Source organism: Cyphomyrmex costatus, unplaced genomic scaffold (genome assembly GCF_001594065.2).
Source record: "Cyphomyrmex costatus isolate MS0001 unplaced genomic scaffold, Ccosl1.0 scaffold398, whole genome shotgun sequence".
Taxonomy (NCBI): Eukaryota; Metazoa; Arthropoda; class Insecta; order Hymenoptera; family Formicidae; genus Cyphomyrmex; species Cyphomyrmex costatus.
In genome coordinates this window covers 602,067-619,770 of record NW_017278185.1, presented here as the reverse complement: position 1 = coordinate 619,770, position 17,704 = coordinate 602,067, and the positions used below count along the sequence as shown (strand labels likewise).

At 29.2% G+C, this 17,704-nt stretch overlaps 3 protein-coding genes across 3 annotated transcripts; 2 read left to right on the top strand and 1 right to left on the bottom strand.

Annotated features, from left to right (window-relative positions):
• The first annotated feature begins 420 nt into the window (after positions 1–420).
• On the top strand, positions 421–1,793 carry mRpS14 (mitochondrial ribosomal protein S14). Its single transcript, XM_018543764.1, has 3 exons — positions 421–567; positions 774–911; positions 1,513–1,793. Exons 1-3 carry the CDS (start codon positions 490–492, stop codon positions 1,696–1,698), a joined length of 402 nt encoding a protein of 133 aa, XP_018399266.1. The 5' UTR covers positions 421–489; the 3' UTR covers positions 1,699–1,793.
• Positions 1,794–6,922: 5,129 nt separating this feature from the next.
• LOC108776983 (gustatory receptor 5a for trehalose) lies at positions 6,923–12,088 on the top strand. The gene is made up of 9 exons (XM_018543757.1): positions 6,923–7,117; positions 7,314–7,545; positions 8,975–9,110; positions 9,951–10,153; positions 10,576–10,667; positions 10,779–10,996; positions 11,208–11,373; positions 11,515–11,604; positions 11,886–12,088. The coding sequence occupies exons 1-9, from the start codon at positions 6,923–6,925 to the stop codon at positions 11,949–11,951; spliced, it is 1,398 nt and encodes a 465-aa protein (XP_018399259.1). The 3' UTR covers positions 11,952–12,088.
• Positions 12,089–13,127: 1,039 nt separating this feature from the next.
• Positions 13,128–17,266, bottom strand: LOC108776965 (gustatory receptor for sugar taste 64f). The gene is made up of 10 exons (XM_018543728.1): positions 17,239–17,266; positions 17,015–17,162; positions 16,312–16,430; positions 16,031–16,225; positions 15,544–15,653; positions 15,187–15,357; positions 14,456–14,610; positions 13,982–14,144; positions 13,537–13,626; positions 13,128–13,232 (listed from the first exon to the last, which is right to left on the bottom strand). The coding sequence occupies exons 1-10, from the start codon at positions 17,264–17,266 to the stop codon at positions 13,128–13,130; spliced, it is 1,284 nt and encodes a 427-aa protein (XP_018399230.1).
• Between the last annotated feature and the right edge of the window lie 438 nt (positions 17,267–17,704).

Here is a 17,704-nt window from a genome sequence, read left to right as displayed (position 1 = left end):
AATCACAGTCGATTATTTTTCTCGCATTCAACTATGATTGGTCAATTTCTTATGGCTTTACGGCTTATGCTGGATTCACACTGCATCCGATTTTCGTCGTACGACGACTCTGCAACCAATCAGAAAAATCGTATCATCCAGATAAAGCAAATATTTTGTTTTCTGATTGGTTGCAGAGTACGACGAAAATTGGATGTAGTGTGAATCCAGCATTAGGACCTTTTAAAGCGACAAAGCGAGGTTGTGGACTCAACCTGAAGAGAGATTATGGACTCAGCCTGACGCATCTGAATGTACTTTCATTTTTAGCATCAAAACAGATCACATGATAAAAATTAACGAATATTAAATATCAATCACCTGATCTGTTAAATGAGTTTCGAGCGTTAGCACGAAAAAACATCTTTATATCTAGGGATTAGTAGGGATTCTTCTTGACACGTACTGACACGTGCGATAGTGAAACAAACAGCTCAATCAGCTGTAAACATGGCGACGATGATTTGTGGCTTTCACATTTTTAATCGTAGTCTTCTGCAGTGCAATCCAAATTTATTGGGATACGGCGTAAGTATTTGTTTGAACGATATATTTTTTTATGATCTGTAACTATACATCTATATAAATTTATTGGGAATGTAGATTTATGTCACTACATTTATTGAGAGAAACAGCTGATCAAGTCATGATACTATTGTATTTGAAATCAATATGATTAATTAATATGAGCCGTGTATCTTTATATCTAATTACATCGTACTTTCTCTGTACAGCTACAAGAAATACGAAACTATGTCGGCTGCAGAGTGCTGCGCGACCAGAAACGTAGAAGATGGGCTAAAGAGTATGCCGAGGAAAGGTTGCGACTGGTTGCTATGAAGCGCAATGATATTTTGCCAATTGAGCTAAAAGTAAGTGACAATTTCACTTGTAAAATAATAAATCTTGTTCTAATTACACAGGGAATATAATATTGATGACGTAAAAATTTTCTTACGTTGTATCACTGTCCATTGATACATTTTTATATATACACTGTACTTAAATAATTCTGTGCTATTTAAACAAAGCATTATCTTTTTTATGTTATTATTATGTATTTCTTATTTGTGCATATAATTTTTTTCAAAAGAAAGCTTTACAAAAGTTACTCTTACTTAATTATCAGAAAATTATTAATTAATCAAATAATATCGACAAAAGAATATATTCTTAACATGATGAAACGTATTTTTTATCATTTTTCTTTTATAGTCTATAAAAGAAATTATCCTTTTTACATAATTGATAATTTCAATGACTTTTTAATCAAAAAGTTAAGTTAATTTATTTTTAATGATTGATAAAATAATGTTCATTTAATTAATAAATTAAGTGAACATTATTTTGAATGATTACATAGTAATAATAATAAAAAACCACATTTTTTAATTTTGTCATTTCTTAAGAGAGAGCTAGAGTGTCTTAGTATAATAATATGATTATAACTCAAACTATATAATAATTTTTTAGGAACTCGTTGGCAAACAAATAGATGAAACAATTCCTAGACAGACTGCTTTGAGACAATTGACACCAAGATGTGTTGTAACATCTCGAGGTCGAGGTACGGTACAACGATGGAGAATATCACGATTCATCTTTCGTCATCTAGTCGATTACAATAAAATGGCTGGAGTGCAACGTGCCATATGGTAGAACAATACACCTTGTACGATATATTACTTTTATTGTGTATAAATGAATACTAATGAAGCGTAAATGAATACTAATGAAGAGTAAATGATACACAAATGGAGATATGAATAGAATTAAATAAATTATATATATACAAATGGATATGAATAGAATTTAAATTACCAAATAAATCGTGTATTTCCCTTGATTTCATTAATGTTGAGGTTTCTGCTCCATTTCTATCAAGTTATATCAGAAATGAAAAGTCATGAATTTTTTTCTATATATCATATACGTCAAATTAATTTTTCTTGTACTGTCTTGTACATTTGTATAGATCAATAAGATATATAATGTCAAGAATATTTATTTTGATTTTTATTTTTATTATGAGCACATAGTCGACAATTATAGGTATTTATTTGTTCGTTTTTTATTTATATTGAACTATGAGGCGATAAATTATGCATGTACCAATGCAAAATATGAAAAGAGTAAATTTCCAAAATATTTTACCATCTATGTCTAGCATGAATAGCATCATACAAAAAATATTTATTTTAACGTATATGGAGAATAAGTTTCGCATAATTTCTTATACTGTAATATGTAAGGAATAAATTAAACTTTTTCTAGAAAATAAGAGCAATTTTAACTAAATTAAGATTAATTTAAACACTATTTTATTAAGTAATACGAATTAAATTATTATAAATAGAATTATATTTAATTTATTCACAAAAAATTAAAAACAACGCACTTATATTATAAATTTTGTCTTATACGATTCTATTATACTTTCTAAAAATACGAATAGTTTCTGTAGAAATTTTTAATTGAGTAATTCTAATTTTAAAAAAGTATTAAAATTATTAAAATTTCAAATCACTGTAAGCCTAAGTAAACATAGAAGTCAAAATATAAGTTTAAGTAAAAATGCCAATAGACGTATAATATGTTATGTTGCGTTATCCATTTTTCTTCGTTTGTAGCAGTACTTCCTACGTTAAATATTAATATATATGATACAGCACTTACAACACCTTCATATAATAAAATGCATTTTTCACAATTTTAGTACTTACAATGTTTTGTCATGGCACACTTCAATTAATTTAACGATCAGCCGAATTAATTGACTAAAGGAAATTTAACACACTAATTGTCAAGCGCATATTAGATAATATAAAAAATTTTTTTAACTGTTGAAGCACAGACTGCATGATCGACATTTATACGAACTGAGAATAGATAATCATTATGAACGTGCTTTTCTATTATATTTAGTGAATGGTCCATGTGGCGTCTCAATTATTTGGCATTACATCGATTACCTATATGTATGTTTTTCGTGAAGAAATCGATTCGCGGCCACGTACATGCCACGTGTAAATAATTCTCGCTGTGTTTTCCTTCGTTACTCATACTTCATTCATTAGTACATTCCTCATAACTGTTTGCTGGGACAAGCTGCATCTCTGAATATTTTATTCAAGCTAACGCCTCTAACTCGCTTTTGCATGATCGCTTATCTCGTTCCATCGCGAAATACAAATATAACTAATACAACATAAATACGTACTTGTCAAAAGATTGTAAAATACTGCAGATTAGTCAAATCTAAATATAGTGATTGTAACGCAAGGTCCATCGACGCAAATAATATTAGACGATTTTATTATGAAGCCATTAATTATATCGTATTAGAATTCACATAAATAATTCTAAATTTACTTTACATAAACATTTTGACTATAATGAGCATATCATCATCAAACTCCTGACAGAGAATACAAAACATTTTATACATATAATAAACATAATAAACAGATGTGATAATAAATATATATATTTATTTAATTTCTATTTAATCAGCTTCAGCAGGGTTATTTAAAAGAATTTTAGATTTTTAGAAATAAAAAGTTGAAGAAAAGGTTTAAATATACTCCAATTTTATATTTCATTTTATATTTCAATTTAACAGAATCACACATTAATTAATAATAATTAATTTAAAAACTGAATTTACATACGCTATAATGAAATCATGCGGAAATAATCAAAACAAATAATCGTTTATGATTTAAGTCGCAAAAAAAGTAAAGCAAACAATCAATACGATCGGTATCGTACACGTGCATTTTATTCTGAGCAAAGTGTCACTTAAACTCCGCATAAGTGGTATAGCCGACTATCTGATCGGACATGCGTCGCGCAACTCCGCATGTAATCTTGCTTCAAGCCGATTTTTGCTCGCTAGTGCGCGTTGGAGACACTCAAGTAGCAGATTCAGATGCGACCATCACGAAAACTCATCCACATTTGCATCTTTCTCAGGATGGTATTCATACATGCTAACGAGAATCAAGTGCAAGATTTTATGTAGGTACATAACTATTCCTATTTCCTAACGCGCAAAAGTTTAATTTCCGGATATAGCTTTAAATTAAGAAAATAATTGAAACTAAAAATTAAAGATAATAATTATAATGAAAGATCAAAGAAAGAGATAAAATTATTTCTCCACTTTTTTTGTTTCCGCAATTATACATCCCGAAATATTTTCATAAATGTTTTAAGCAATCGAAAAAATAAAATTAAATAGATAGTTTTCAGGCGTCTTGTTAGTATTGTAAATTTAAAGAAATAAAAAAAGAACTTATTTGGTGTTATTTAAAATAACTTAATAGATATATACATATATATATTTTATATATGTATATTCTTATTTATCTTAATATTTTATATTAATATCTTAATGCGAAATGTAAGCTTTATTGATATCAAATTTGACAATATTTTTTTAAATATTACTTATTCGTGATTTTGAATACATTAGGGTATTATATACAATTTTAATTTACGAACATATATATATATATATATATAAATACATTATATTAGATACGTATAATTTTTATTTTATACAAAATATATGTTCCAAAATTTTTATTTCATACAAATGTTATAAATTAATTTTTCTTTAAAGTAATTAAATAAATATCAATCGGAAATTTTGCGTTTTAATGATCACAGATGATTTAAGTTTAACGATATATGTATTATGTATATGTATACATAAAGTTATGATAATTTAAAAAACTAAATTATTAATTATAATTACAAATAATTCGATAATTACTGACTATAATTAAAATATCTTGATATCTCAAAATTTATATGTTAATCGATCTGTATAGCTACAAACACCCGTTAAATAGCTTAAAATAAAATAAATTGCGTTGTAAAAAAAATTATTATTTATCGATATCAAATTGAGATTAATAATATATGATTGATATGTTTCAAAATTTACATATTAATAAATCTGCAGTTATAAACACGTCACGCAGTTCGATATAAAAGAAATTGCGTTGTAAAAATGGTTATCATTTACTTATACATCAAATTGAGATTAATAATAAACGATTGATAAGAATCGACTTGAATTGAGCCCGGTTGATACAATAATTTCAATGAAAAAAACAAGAGTTTATGTAAACCATATCTGAATGATATGTAACTTTTATGAAACATTTCACAATATAATAATGTAGAAAAATCTTTGCATATATTATCATTGACTAATATAAAGACAAAAAAGCATAAAATAATAATATATTTTTTATATATTATATCTCATTCTTTGATTTTTCAAAAGAGAAGAAGAGTTACAACTGTTATATCTATTTTATTGATAATATTTACACATTCCCTAAATAAGTATTTCTCGAAAATTAAGTGATGACTCAAATAAAAACGTGTTAATAATCGTTATAATCTCAAAATGTATTTTACAAGTCTAATTTACACAAAAATACGTGTATTATAATTTTTTTATAATTTATTTTATTTTATTTTTTAACGTATTTTATTTTATAGTGTCAATTAAACTCTAAGATGCGCATAAAAATATTTATATAATATTGAAATCTGGCGTCACAATAAAGAAAGCTTGATGTTCTGTTTCGGATCATTAAGTCATCCGAAAAATAAGCGTATCCAACTTTTTTTAAGGGAGGGGGTTTCATCAATTTTATTACCACATATATGGTACAGCAATTTTTGCGACAAGTACAACGCACGTGTTGTTTTACAAATTACAATTTTTTGCGTTCATAGCGAAAATTTATAGGTATCATAACTTGAAAATTGCACATGATAGCCACTTAATAATGTTTGACAAGAATCATTTGAATAAATGAACGTAAAATGACGTTGCACTTGACGTGCGAATCGGCTATTTGCGTCAACGTATCAGGTTTATAGCGCACTAGGTAAACGACCAACCCTTTCAGGTAACGGGACGCGATAGTTCATTCGTACATCATATCCGATGATATGACACTACGATAATTAATTGCTCGAGGTATTGCGTCCGCTCAATTTAAACGAACACACAATGCACTTTTTTAACACGCGAATAAAAATATTTATATAATCTATCGATACCCGGCGTCAGAATAAAAAGCTCGACATTTTGTGTTTCATTAGATCTTTCAAATTATGATCGTATGTAAAACCGGAAATTCCATAAATTATATAGTCGATATAACAAAGAGAAAAAATATTTTATGTGACAACAAAAACTTTATTCGAAGTCAAAAAAGTAAAATTATATTTTTTTTTATAATTAAAAATGAAAAATGTATGAACAGAAAATTTTGGAGTTGGGACTGAATTTTTAAATCTCCCTGCTACGTTCATGTTCCAATCTATTTCTCCTTTATTGCAATTTTCCATAAGATACAGACACATATTTTACATTAATGCAATAATCTTTATTGTTTTTGTCTCATCTCGTTAATTTCCATGTCGCAATACGTTTGAAAAAGTGTAATATTACAACGAGGCAAAACAAGTAATTACGTATTGCACGTAATATTCAAATTTTAAATTAATGTTTAAACTAATATATTATGCACATTGCATATTGGAAATTATATCTTTACATCCTTCATTCTGTTTCCTGAAGCGACTTATCCATGTATAGTGAAAGCCCTCTAGGCATTCAGATTATTCAATCTCAGGCGATATGTTGCAAATTAACGTTTAACAATCAGTGCAAATGATATGTATATAAATTCGATAATGAATTTTGAGAGAAAAAGAGAGAAGTTTCGGAGAATTTTAATTTTTAACGTGTTTTTCTTTTGTTATCGCAAAACAATCAATTTAGTCGTATCAGGATCTCTGCGACGAAATGGGTGGTACATTAAACGTTAGCTCGGAAGTCTACAACAAGATGTTGAAGACGAAGCAAATATTTAGTGCGGGTTCTAAGAAAAGCGGAGTAACTGGTAAAAAAATCCTGCCATTCCTGACGCGTCAGAAGAAGGATAAGGTGAAGGAAATGGAAACCCAATTTTCGGACTTTCCGGCTCCGAGTCCACCAAGGACTCGCCCATTTCTCAACGAACAAACTCTGTCTATAAGCAATGTAAATATCCTATAACCTTTGCTCTCGATGACATATCTATATTTTGTAACTCCCTGTGGTAATGAAAGTTTCTCCAGAGATAATAAAATCACTTTTTTTCAAAGGCATTTAAAAAAGAAAATATTTGTTATGTTAATTGATATATTCAAGACTCGCGGTATAAAAAGCAAAGTTATATCGAGGAAAAACTGTGCAGGATCCAGAAAGCTTCCACTGTGCAGTGGGACCAATTTTAGTGATGGCTCAATTATTTGGAATTCTACCGGTCTCAGGAATACTTATGCCGAGTCCGTTGCAGATGGAATTTGTAAAATTTTCGATTCGTACTGTCTACTCCGTCTTCATAAACGGGATGGTATTATTTATGGCGGTACTGTCGATTATTCATATGATAAGAACGCTAAACTCCACTACTTTTGAAGTGCAAGGTAAACAAATAAGCATGTACCGCACTATATGTCGCATCTATCCCAAGAGTAATATACACAGTTTTATTACATAGTGAAGTTAAGATAACGATATGCAGGAAGTTCAACTCGAAGTATTAATCGAAATTCTCAGACTCTATTTAAACATATAAAAGAACATTAAAAGATTTAAAAAATTATCTGTCACTTTCGGTACTTTATAGTCGTAAATATATTTTAAATAAGCTTTGCTATCTGAAAGTAAATGCAAATGGAAGAACATTAATTGAGGAGCTGCGGCGAATAACGGAATAACTCGAATTATTTCGTTTTTTATATTATTCCATTAATAAAATATGTACTTGTAGCTACATATTTTGATATAATTATTTTAGTGTAAATCTTTTTTTTTTAACGCAAAACTGAATGCGATATTCGGAAAAACGGAATAAGTCGAATTATTCCAGTATAGATTAAAACGATTTATTTTTTTTGGTACGAGAACATATTTCAAGAAGTGAATGATTCTGCGGCTAAAAACGATTATGCGTTGTCGAAAAAAGTTAAAAAATGTAAGATTTCATCAAAAAATATCAAAAAATAATCATTTCCCAACAAAAAGTAATATATAAAAATTTCATTTGTCATTAAAAATACGAATAATTATGCAGAAATTATTTTCCTATCCATAAAGTAAGTGCAATATATGAAAATTGTGTCAATAATATGAAAAACGGAATAACTCGAAATTTACGATCCAGTTTTTTACTGATTTCTGTATAATTTTTTGTATTATTCTATAATGATTTAAGGTATAATATCATTATCTAACTATCAGCCAAACAGTTTTTCGATATAATATGTATAAAGTACTTTTCTACGTTTTTTGCGTTTTTCTCAAAACGTCATTTTTCGAGTTATTCCGTTATTCGCCGCATCCCCTCAATTTTTGTACGATATTACGCAGAGTAAAAATATCTTTAATATCGACATTTAAAAAATGTTTGTCGTAAATACGCCCTCAAACAACTCCAAAAAATAAAACAACGAACTGTGACATTTTATGGCTCTCTTCTCTTTTATGCAGAGCAATTACTATATTTTGCTGCAGTTTTAGATAAATAGCTTTTAAGCATAAATCTGAATAAACTTTTCCACGAATATTTATTAAAGTTCTATTTTATTAATTTTATTATTTAATTCGTGTATCTATTTTCTCAACAAATATGTAAATAAGTATCACAAAACGATTTTATAGAAGAATTGAGGCAAAAAATTAAATAACTTTTAAAACATTTTGTGCTTAAACACAGATACGTGATAACAGAACAATCCAAAAATCTTTATATGTTCGGTAATGCTGTAACACATGCATTCTTCATCGCACGTTCTCTGAATCTTTCTTTGAAATTGTCAGACACATATTCTTAAATGTGCGATTGGATTTTAGGAGGAATAGCGGCTGCTACGTCAGGCGCGATATTTTATGCTAACTGCGTGATTGGCCTGACAATATTTTTCTGGCTGTCATCGCGCTGGGTAACTCTCCAACGTGATTGGAGATCCATGGAGCTGTTCATAGACAGGTAGATATCAGCGTGCTCAAGAAAGGATAGTATCGCTAACCGATCGATGATCGCGGCCCGCATGTTTCAGAACTGCATGCGGCATTACATAGAATAGTATGTATATTCTCGACAACTCTCGAGAGATTACGATCGCACATGTGCTATCACACGGTGACAGCAGGTGTTACAAGAATAATAACAAGCGTCATATTCAAATCCGTCAGATGCTGTAATGATAAACTTAATTTGCGGATCGAAAAATAATTATAATATTATTGTATTAAAATTGCACATGTTATTTTTTCTTCTCTCTCTCTCTCTCTCTCTCTCTCTCTCTCTCTCTCTCTCTCTTCTCTCCTCTTTTAAGAATACATAAAAATTTTAAATACACTTTACTTACTCTCTAAAACTTTTGGAATAAATTCAGTTATTTCAAAAAGTGAAAAAAAAATCTCGCTCTTAAAAAAAACTGCCATTTTTGCAACATTGACTCAATTGTCAAATTGTGAAATTTTACTCTAAAGAATTTAGAGAATACATATATGTATTTAATTATTTAGTTTATGATGTGATATGGATAAGTCTAACTTCGGATTCATCTAATACTGCCAGATACGCAAATATGATAAAGTAATCGCGTGTTTGTAACACCCATTATCAATAGATATTATTGCTTGTAATCTCGCCTCGAACGGCGTAAATGTTTAACAACTCTTTGCCGAAGCTAACATCTTTTTAAATCAATTATTTCTTCATGGAAATTTAATGAGCTATGTTTCTGTTTAAAGTCAATTAATTTTGCATTGCTTTATAATTCCTGTCAATATATATATTTATCAGAACCTTTCGTTTTTGCAGTAACAAGATAAAACGACCAAAGCTCCGTTGGAAACTCTATTCGATAGCAGCTTCTATTCTGTTTGTGGCCCTTATTGAACATATCTTTAGTATATTAGTGCACACCAAAAAATATGACTGGAGCGGCAAATCGAACAATGCGACGTTTCTCAATTTTTTGGAAATTTATTGCACGTCTTCTCACGCGTTTATATTGGAGATACGTAAGTAGCAATCTCTTAACTATTAATCTAGAAATATTGCTCATAGATAAATAAAATGTTTGAATAAAATTTCATAATAATTAATTTAATTGAAAATAAATTGATTAATTCTTACATAAAAAATATTAAAAAGTATTTTATTATAATAAAATAGTTGTATAATTGTTTATTATAATATAAATAATTATCAATAATTATAACTCTTTTATACATATATATTGCAATTTTGCAAGTTTTCCGTTTCTTTAATTATTTTCTTTAGCATTATTAATTGCAACGCAGTTTATTTGGCTATTCTTGTAAAGTAATTAAACTTCCAACTTTTTCTCCAAAGACTTGTTTATTTGATAGCTGTGTTTCTTTTCTCTTAGATTTATTTAAAAACTTTGGTTGCTTCAGAACTTTAGAACTTTTATTTTCAGTGAAATATAACTTGGCGCTTGGTATTTTCATTTTTATCGTCAGCAAACTGGCGACTTTTACGTGGAATTTTACTGATGTTTTCATCGCAATGGTAATAAAACTTTGCAAATAGTTCAACAACACCTCTTTCTCTGTTCAGAATTAAATGTTTCCAATTTTATTGTAACTATATGTAATTCGATCTTCTGGTCTGAGTTTTCAGATAGCTACTGGTTTGGCTGAAAGATACAAAATATTGAACAAGTACGTTACTAGTTCTATACCGAAACATCGACCAATAGACTGGTGTGGATTGCGCGAAGATTATGCTACTCTTAGTTGCATGGTGAAAAAAGTGGACAACGATATCTCACCTATAATATTCCTGTCGTTTGCAAATAATCTTTACTTTATCTGTTTACAGCTACTCAACGGATTGTCGTGAGTAGTACGCGTGTGTGTGTGTGATTTTTAAAAAACAATTACACAAAGTTATTATTAATTTTTAATTTATTTTACTTTTATTAATAATTTATAGAAATATAAATGTATCACTCACACAAATTAATATGATCAGTAAATGCCAATTTATAAAGTTATTACTATTATTATTATTTCTAACTTCGATTCTCATTTTATTGCATTTTTACAGAAAATCGGACGACGGCATAATCAGCGATATATACTTCTTCGAGTCCTTCTTATTTCTGATCGGCAGAACGGTGATTGTCACTCTGCTCACTGCTAGGATTCATGATCAAAGCAAAGTAATATTGCCGATTCTATATACTTGTTCAACATCTACTTATGACAAAGAGGTAAACCGTTCAAATTTCATCGTAAAGTCATAAAAGAGAGTAAATAAAATAGTAATTTTGGAAATTATCAACGTTCTGTGCAAATTATTTAATTAATTTGCGCAATTTCGTATACGTATAATTTATATAGTCATTTTACAGACAGAAAGGCTGTTATGTCTACTCAGCACTGATGACATCACGCTTACTGGAATGCGTTTCTTTTCTATTACGCGGAATTTTATGTTGGCGGTAAACTAATCAAGATTTAATAGAAAATTCTGTAGCGTTTCATTTATACAATACGACAGTTTTGCTTTAAGAAAAAAAGTCATTTATGATAGTGATATATTACGTCAAGTATACGCGGTATAAATAAAATATGTTTTTATGTATAATATTTGATTTAGATGTTGCATTAATGCATTTAAAACGTAGAAACGTTTAATTTTTTAATATTTTTAATATTGTTGCGTTTTATGATTTACAATATCTTTGTTTATAATCATCATTTATTTTAAATTCATGTACAGGTGGCTGGTGCAATTGTAACGTACGAAGTTGTGCTGCTACAATTTAATGTCGCGATGAACAAATAAGTAGTGTTACACCGACGAAAGGCAAATACTATAATCTAGATTATAGGACATAATATAAGTAAAATAAATAAAAATTAAAACCCTCATCCTATACATTATCATCTCTATGCAAATTTTACTAAATGCTAAAATCACACAATTACATGCTATTCTTACAGAAATGTGCATTTGTGTATTTTGTAAGAACAATTATGCAAGAAATATTTATTATAACAGAAATTCGTCGCAAGAATTGTTGCTTCGGTTATTATGTATTATTTCGATGTACATATGTCCTAATACTTCACATCACAACGTCGAAACATTTTCCATAATTTACATAAATTTTCATAATTATATAAATATATCGTTCATCATTTTTACATCAGGTAAGTTAAGGATTCAATGTATTTCTTAATTTTAATAAAATCTTTCAAAGTCTGTCTCACTATATTCCTACATATTTATAATATTTTTTTAATAACATATACTTTGTACAAGATTCTTAAATATTACATTTAAATAATATCTTTTAGTTCATTCATCGTTCACAGCAAAATTATTGCCGCATTATCAATAGATAAAAATATTTTGTATGTGCTTTTGATTCACATTCCTGCGGATGACGATGTGCTCTCCGCAGCTAAGTATATAAGTACGATATACATATTGTCTTGTAACAATATTAATTTCAACGCTGATGAAATATCCTTTCCGCTTTTCTCCAGAATATATATCGAGTTAATGAAATCCAAAGGAAAACTAGAACAAAAAGTAAACCAAGAAATAAAATCGTATAAACAGAAATTACGGTGAAAAAGTAAAAGTAGTATATTACATTAAAAAGAAAAACAACTTTATTTGTCATGGCGTAATTCATATGTACTTATCTTACGTAAAATTGCAGAAAAATTACCATAAGTAATGTGAAAATATAGAAGACTCCAGCAGTTTTATTGTACCTATATAAAATATACAAAATATAATATAAAAGCTAATAATATAAAAGAGAAAGATCGTATTATATAAAAATTTGAGAGGAAATTGGTTACAAAAGAAGGGAACAATTAAAAAATTGCCATAAAATGCAACAATGAATGTAATGCAGTTTAAAATTTATTTAATGCATTTATTATAATAAAATTGTGCGATTTGTTGTCAATATAGTGATATAAATTTCCTTTTCGAAAACTCTCTCTACCTCACCTCGCAAGCATTCGTTATATTATTCGACTGGTCCACTTGCTGGACGGAGTTGAACTGTACCAGAACAAGTTCATAAGTCACGATAGTTCCTGCAACCTAAATTATCATTCATAGTTGAATAAAATATATTAATTGTAACTATTATTTAAAATTATCTAATCTGAATCTCGTTTTAATAGTAAAGGATAGTGTTCGTTGCTTAGTTAAATAAAATAAAATATTATTATAACAAATAAATTATTAATATTTTCAAATTATTTTTTCAGAAAATATGTAATAGAGATAAAATATGAATAATATGCAAATAATTAACCATTAACCATACTTTACAGCGCGATAAGTTTGCTTTTAGTCAAATAATTAAACTACATTTAACTCTTTTAAATTGTCACTTACTTACGGTTAACACAAGGCCTCTTGTCACGGAAAAAAACTTCATTCCCGTCAAGCTAATATTATCCGTTGTTACTTGCATCAAAAATCTTGAGACCTGCGCAACGTTAAGTGCAAACTTATATGCAAACTTTTGTACCAACTTGTAAACAAAAGAACGATCAAGAAAATTAATATAATAATTTTATATATAAATAACATTCATTACTTTTTTTTCTGATAACCAACATCGTATAATCTTTTAGCTCTCTACAAGTTTTTTTATTACGAGAGGGTAAACTTAATCTTGTTTAATGAAAAATTTCTAATTTATTATTATACGCATGAAGAAGATACATGTTGACAGATATTAAATTTTTACTTAGAGCTTTCTCTCTCAGATTATCGCATGTCAGTTATGAAAATTAATCGACCTAAACTATATGTATAATAATATTTCTCTTGTGACAAACCTCATTGCTGTAACCAGAACTAGTGACGCTATACAAAATCGGTGCCGGCAGACGAGATTCATCGTGAATGGAAGCCGCGTACAAGGATACCGCCGTTGTTCTCGCCAAGAGAAAGCCGAAGGAATAGCAAAAGTAGATTTTCCGTACGATACCGCGTATTGGACTGTTTGAAAAATTCATGCTACTTTATAGGATCTACTGTTTGAAAAATTCATTCAGCTTTATGGCCTCTACTCCCTATAAACTCTCGTGACGTAACTTTCGATATAAAATTTCATAAAACTGTCTTGCATTCGGACAAAGCTAATATTGACACAAAATTAGTAAATATAAATCTAAATATTTATATATATAGTAGGTGGCATATAAGCATAAATGATATTTTTTTATATTAGATCTAAGAAACTGATCGATGTATAATATATTTAAAGATAAAATTGTTATTGTAAATTATATGTTAGATATAAAATGTACTTGAAGGAAAACAGCAATTGCATACAGATGAAGTACAAGTCTATAGCAAAGGACAGAAGCACGATGCTCGAGATGTGAGTATCCACTCTACGCGTAAGAGTCGCCAAGTGATTATAGTCATTCCTGGCTTCGGCCCACCACCACTCCGGCATCGCCTTAACGAGATAATAGCGACGAGTTGTTAGTAGAAGCAAAGATTTTTTTTCTCGATTAATATAACACGTTGAGCTACTCTACTTGAGAGTGTTCCTGTATATTATTTTATCCTTGTTATTCATCAAATGTTACACGAGAAAAATGATACACGAACTACTCGGGTAATCTTTTCTGAACGTGACTTCTCTCTAAAACTTTTAAAGTGAATTGTCACTTCGAAGAGTGAAATCTCACTCTTAAAGATTGAAAATTGAGCCACTCTCTTCAAGACTGAGTCAACTTTCATTCTTTAAAGTGAGATTTTAATCCAAAGAACTTAGAGGGTTGACAATAACAATTAAAATATAGTTTGAATGAATCTACAAAGAAATTTAATAAGTAAGTATTATTTAGTAAGTATTTAATTGGTTAACAACATTTAATACTCAAAATAAGTAATTAATCATTAACTAATTTAAAATACTTAGAGTATTTCTCTTCTTTAAGGAAAAAAAATACTTGAATGTGGATGTTAGGAAGATGAATAAAAGTTTTCACAGGAGAAGACAAATATCTTATAACAGATTGCACTATACCTTTCCCCGTATCGAAAAGAGGCGGCTGTTCAGCTGTCTGAATTGATCCGCCAAAGCTACGCTGATAAGAATAAGAAACAGATCGACGAAATTCCATGCAAATGTGCTAAGGATATTTAAAATTTCAATCACGATCCCTTTCCAATGACTGTAGGACCATTTTGTGAAGATCTGTAAAAAATTGCTGATCAATCAATGCTATGTAATATTAATTCAACAATAATTAAAAAAATATGCATCGTTTTTTATCTGGTTTTTATTTCCATTTAAAGAGAATAATGTGTTTTTTAACATTGAAAAATATATTTAATTCTAAGATGCGATATAATTACGAATCAAGCGTATCGAGTGTATTACCTGAGGAAATTGCGATATGAAATAAGTACCAATAATATCCTCGTCACCGCGATACGCTGCGCATTCTAATGCACTGGTATACGCAGCCATCACCGCGGCAGTATGTTCCCCTATATAAAAATATATTACTTGATTAATCAAATATTAGTTTACTTTTGATGTAGTAGGATAATTTTATTCAACGCTTACTTAAATTATTCATTGATAATAATTTAAAAAATCACGTTCTTCTAATCTTTTAAAATAAGGAATTAATATATGTTAACGTACAACTTTAATATTCAAATAGAAGTTAAAATAATTAGGTAAATATAAACATAATTTTTACGAGATAAATTAGTTCTGTCAATATAATTTATTTACATCAAATCAAAAAATTAAATCATCAAAATTAGAATTCCAAATTTGAATTAAAAATAAATGAAATAAAATACGAAAAAAATGCCTTCATAAAATCCTTTTATCTTGATCTACGATTAGCGCTTACCTAATGCGAGCAACATAACAACAAAGGTTACGATTTTGAAACGAGTTGCAAGAGTGGTCTTCGAAATCCGCCGATGTCTCGAGGTGAATTCACGTTCCAGTTTTTCCCAAGTTAATGCCAGGCAAGGCCAGTGAATTGCCAATCGTATAAACATAACAGCGGTCATCATAGCCGTAGCAAAGAAAACGAAAGTCGCTGGTAATTGAGAATAGGTATCGCTTAGAAATAACGGATTGTGTTCCTACATCCTGTTACCTGTATCCATAACAAGGCTAACTTACTCATTTTTGTAGAATCTATCCCCGAAGTGACCAAACGATGAATATTGGCAAGTGTCACGAGAAACGTTCCCAGAATAACGATTATCGCGTAAAAGACTTTCGGGTTGTACCATGTAAATCTGCAGGACATTCGTGAAGCTTCGTGAGAATTTCGATTAGGGAGAATTAGAGAGAACGTTAAAAAAAAAAAAACCGAAAGAGCGAGTTAAACTCGCGTATTCATTTCAACCAATGTAGATTATACTTTAATCTCAATTTAACTTACTCTTTATCTTTTTCATTCTTTATCCTTTTCCATTTTTTATTCTTTTCAAGACTCTTTGTCTTCTTTTCATTTCTAAAAATTAGAAAAAAATAAAGAATAAATTAAACCAAGATTAAAGCCAATCTATATTGGTTGAAATGGACATCAGGTTTATTTCTATCCAATGCAATATAGATTAACTTTTAATCTCGGTTTAATTTACTCTTTATTTTTATAAATAAAAAACCAAGATTAAGGCTAATCAATATTATTAGAAATGGACATTTGGCTCATTTCTACTAATGTAGATTAATTTTTGTCTTGATTTAATTTACTTTCTGCTTTTACTAATTTTTAAAATTAGAAAAGGATAAAAAGTAAGTTAAACAAAAATTAATGTTAAATCTACATTAATAGAAAGGAGCATCGATCAGATAACCGCAAACCGTTCCTGCCTACCGAAGATACGAGGCATCCGGCTTATTGATACCGCACACTGGAAGTATAGAAAAGCATTGGGCCAGTAAAATGATCGGTCTCATGGCTGCGTGCAGACTATCGGTGGAAGGATTGAAAGTGTCCGACGGGGGCACAACGGAAACCAGCACTGAAAACCATCACAAGGACGTAATAAAATAATTTGCAAAATGTCGTGTAAATATTTAGGTCGAGGCCGAACTTACTTTCGGGCAACGCCACGTCGGACTTCATGAAGTCGAATCTATTGTTGCGCAAGTTCTTGGGCGATCTGAAAACAACTCCTCTTACTCTGTGGACGTATCGCGATTCCCATTACACTGCTTGCCAAATCATATAATCGAATAATTTGCAATTTGACATAATCACGATAGGTTGAATGCGTCTTTAAAAACAAAGTGCATTTGACGCATAAAAATGAAATACGCATTCCTTTTGTTATCAAGTCAGAAGTATTTTATTGATACTTTCAAAGTCATACTTTCAATGTTCACTAAAATACATTAATACTTAAAATACACTGACATTTAAAATTTATTATTCAATTTTTTGAAGCAACGAAATCGAAACAATTCAAATTCGGGATTTTCTTCAATACTAAGACATTCCGTGGTAAATAAAGAATATAAGTCAATTATTATTTAATTAATTAATTTCATCCGTTTACAGAGA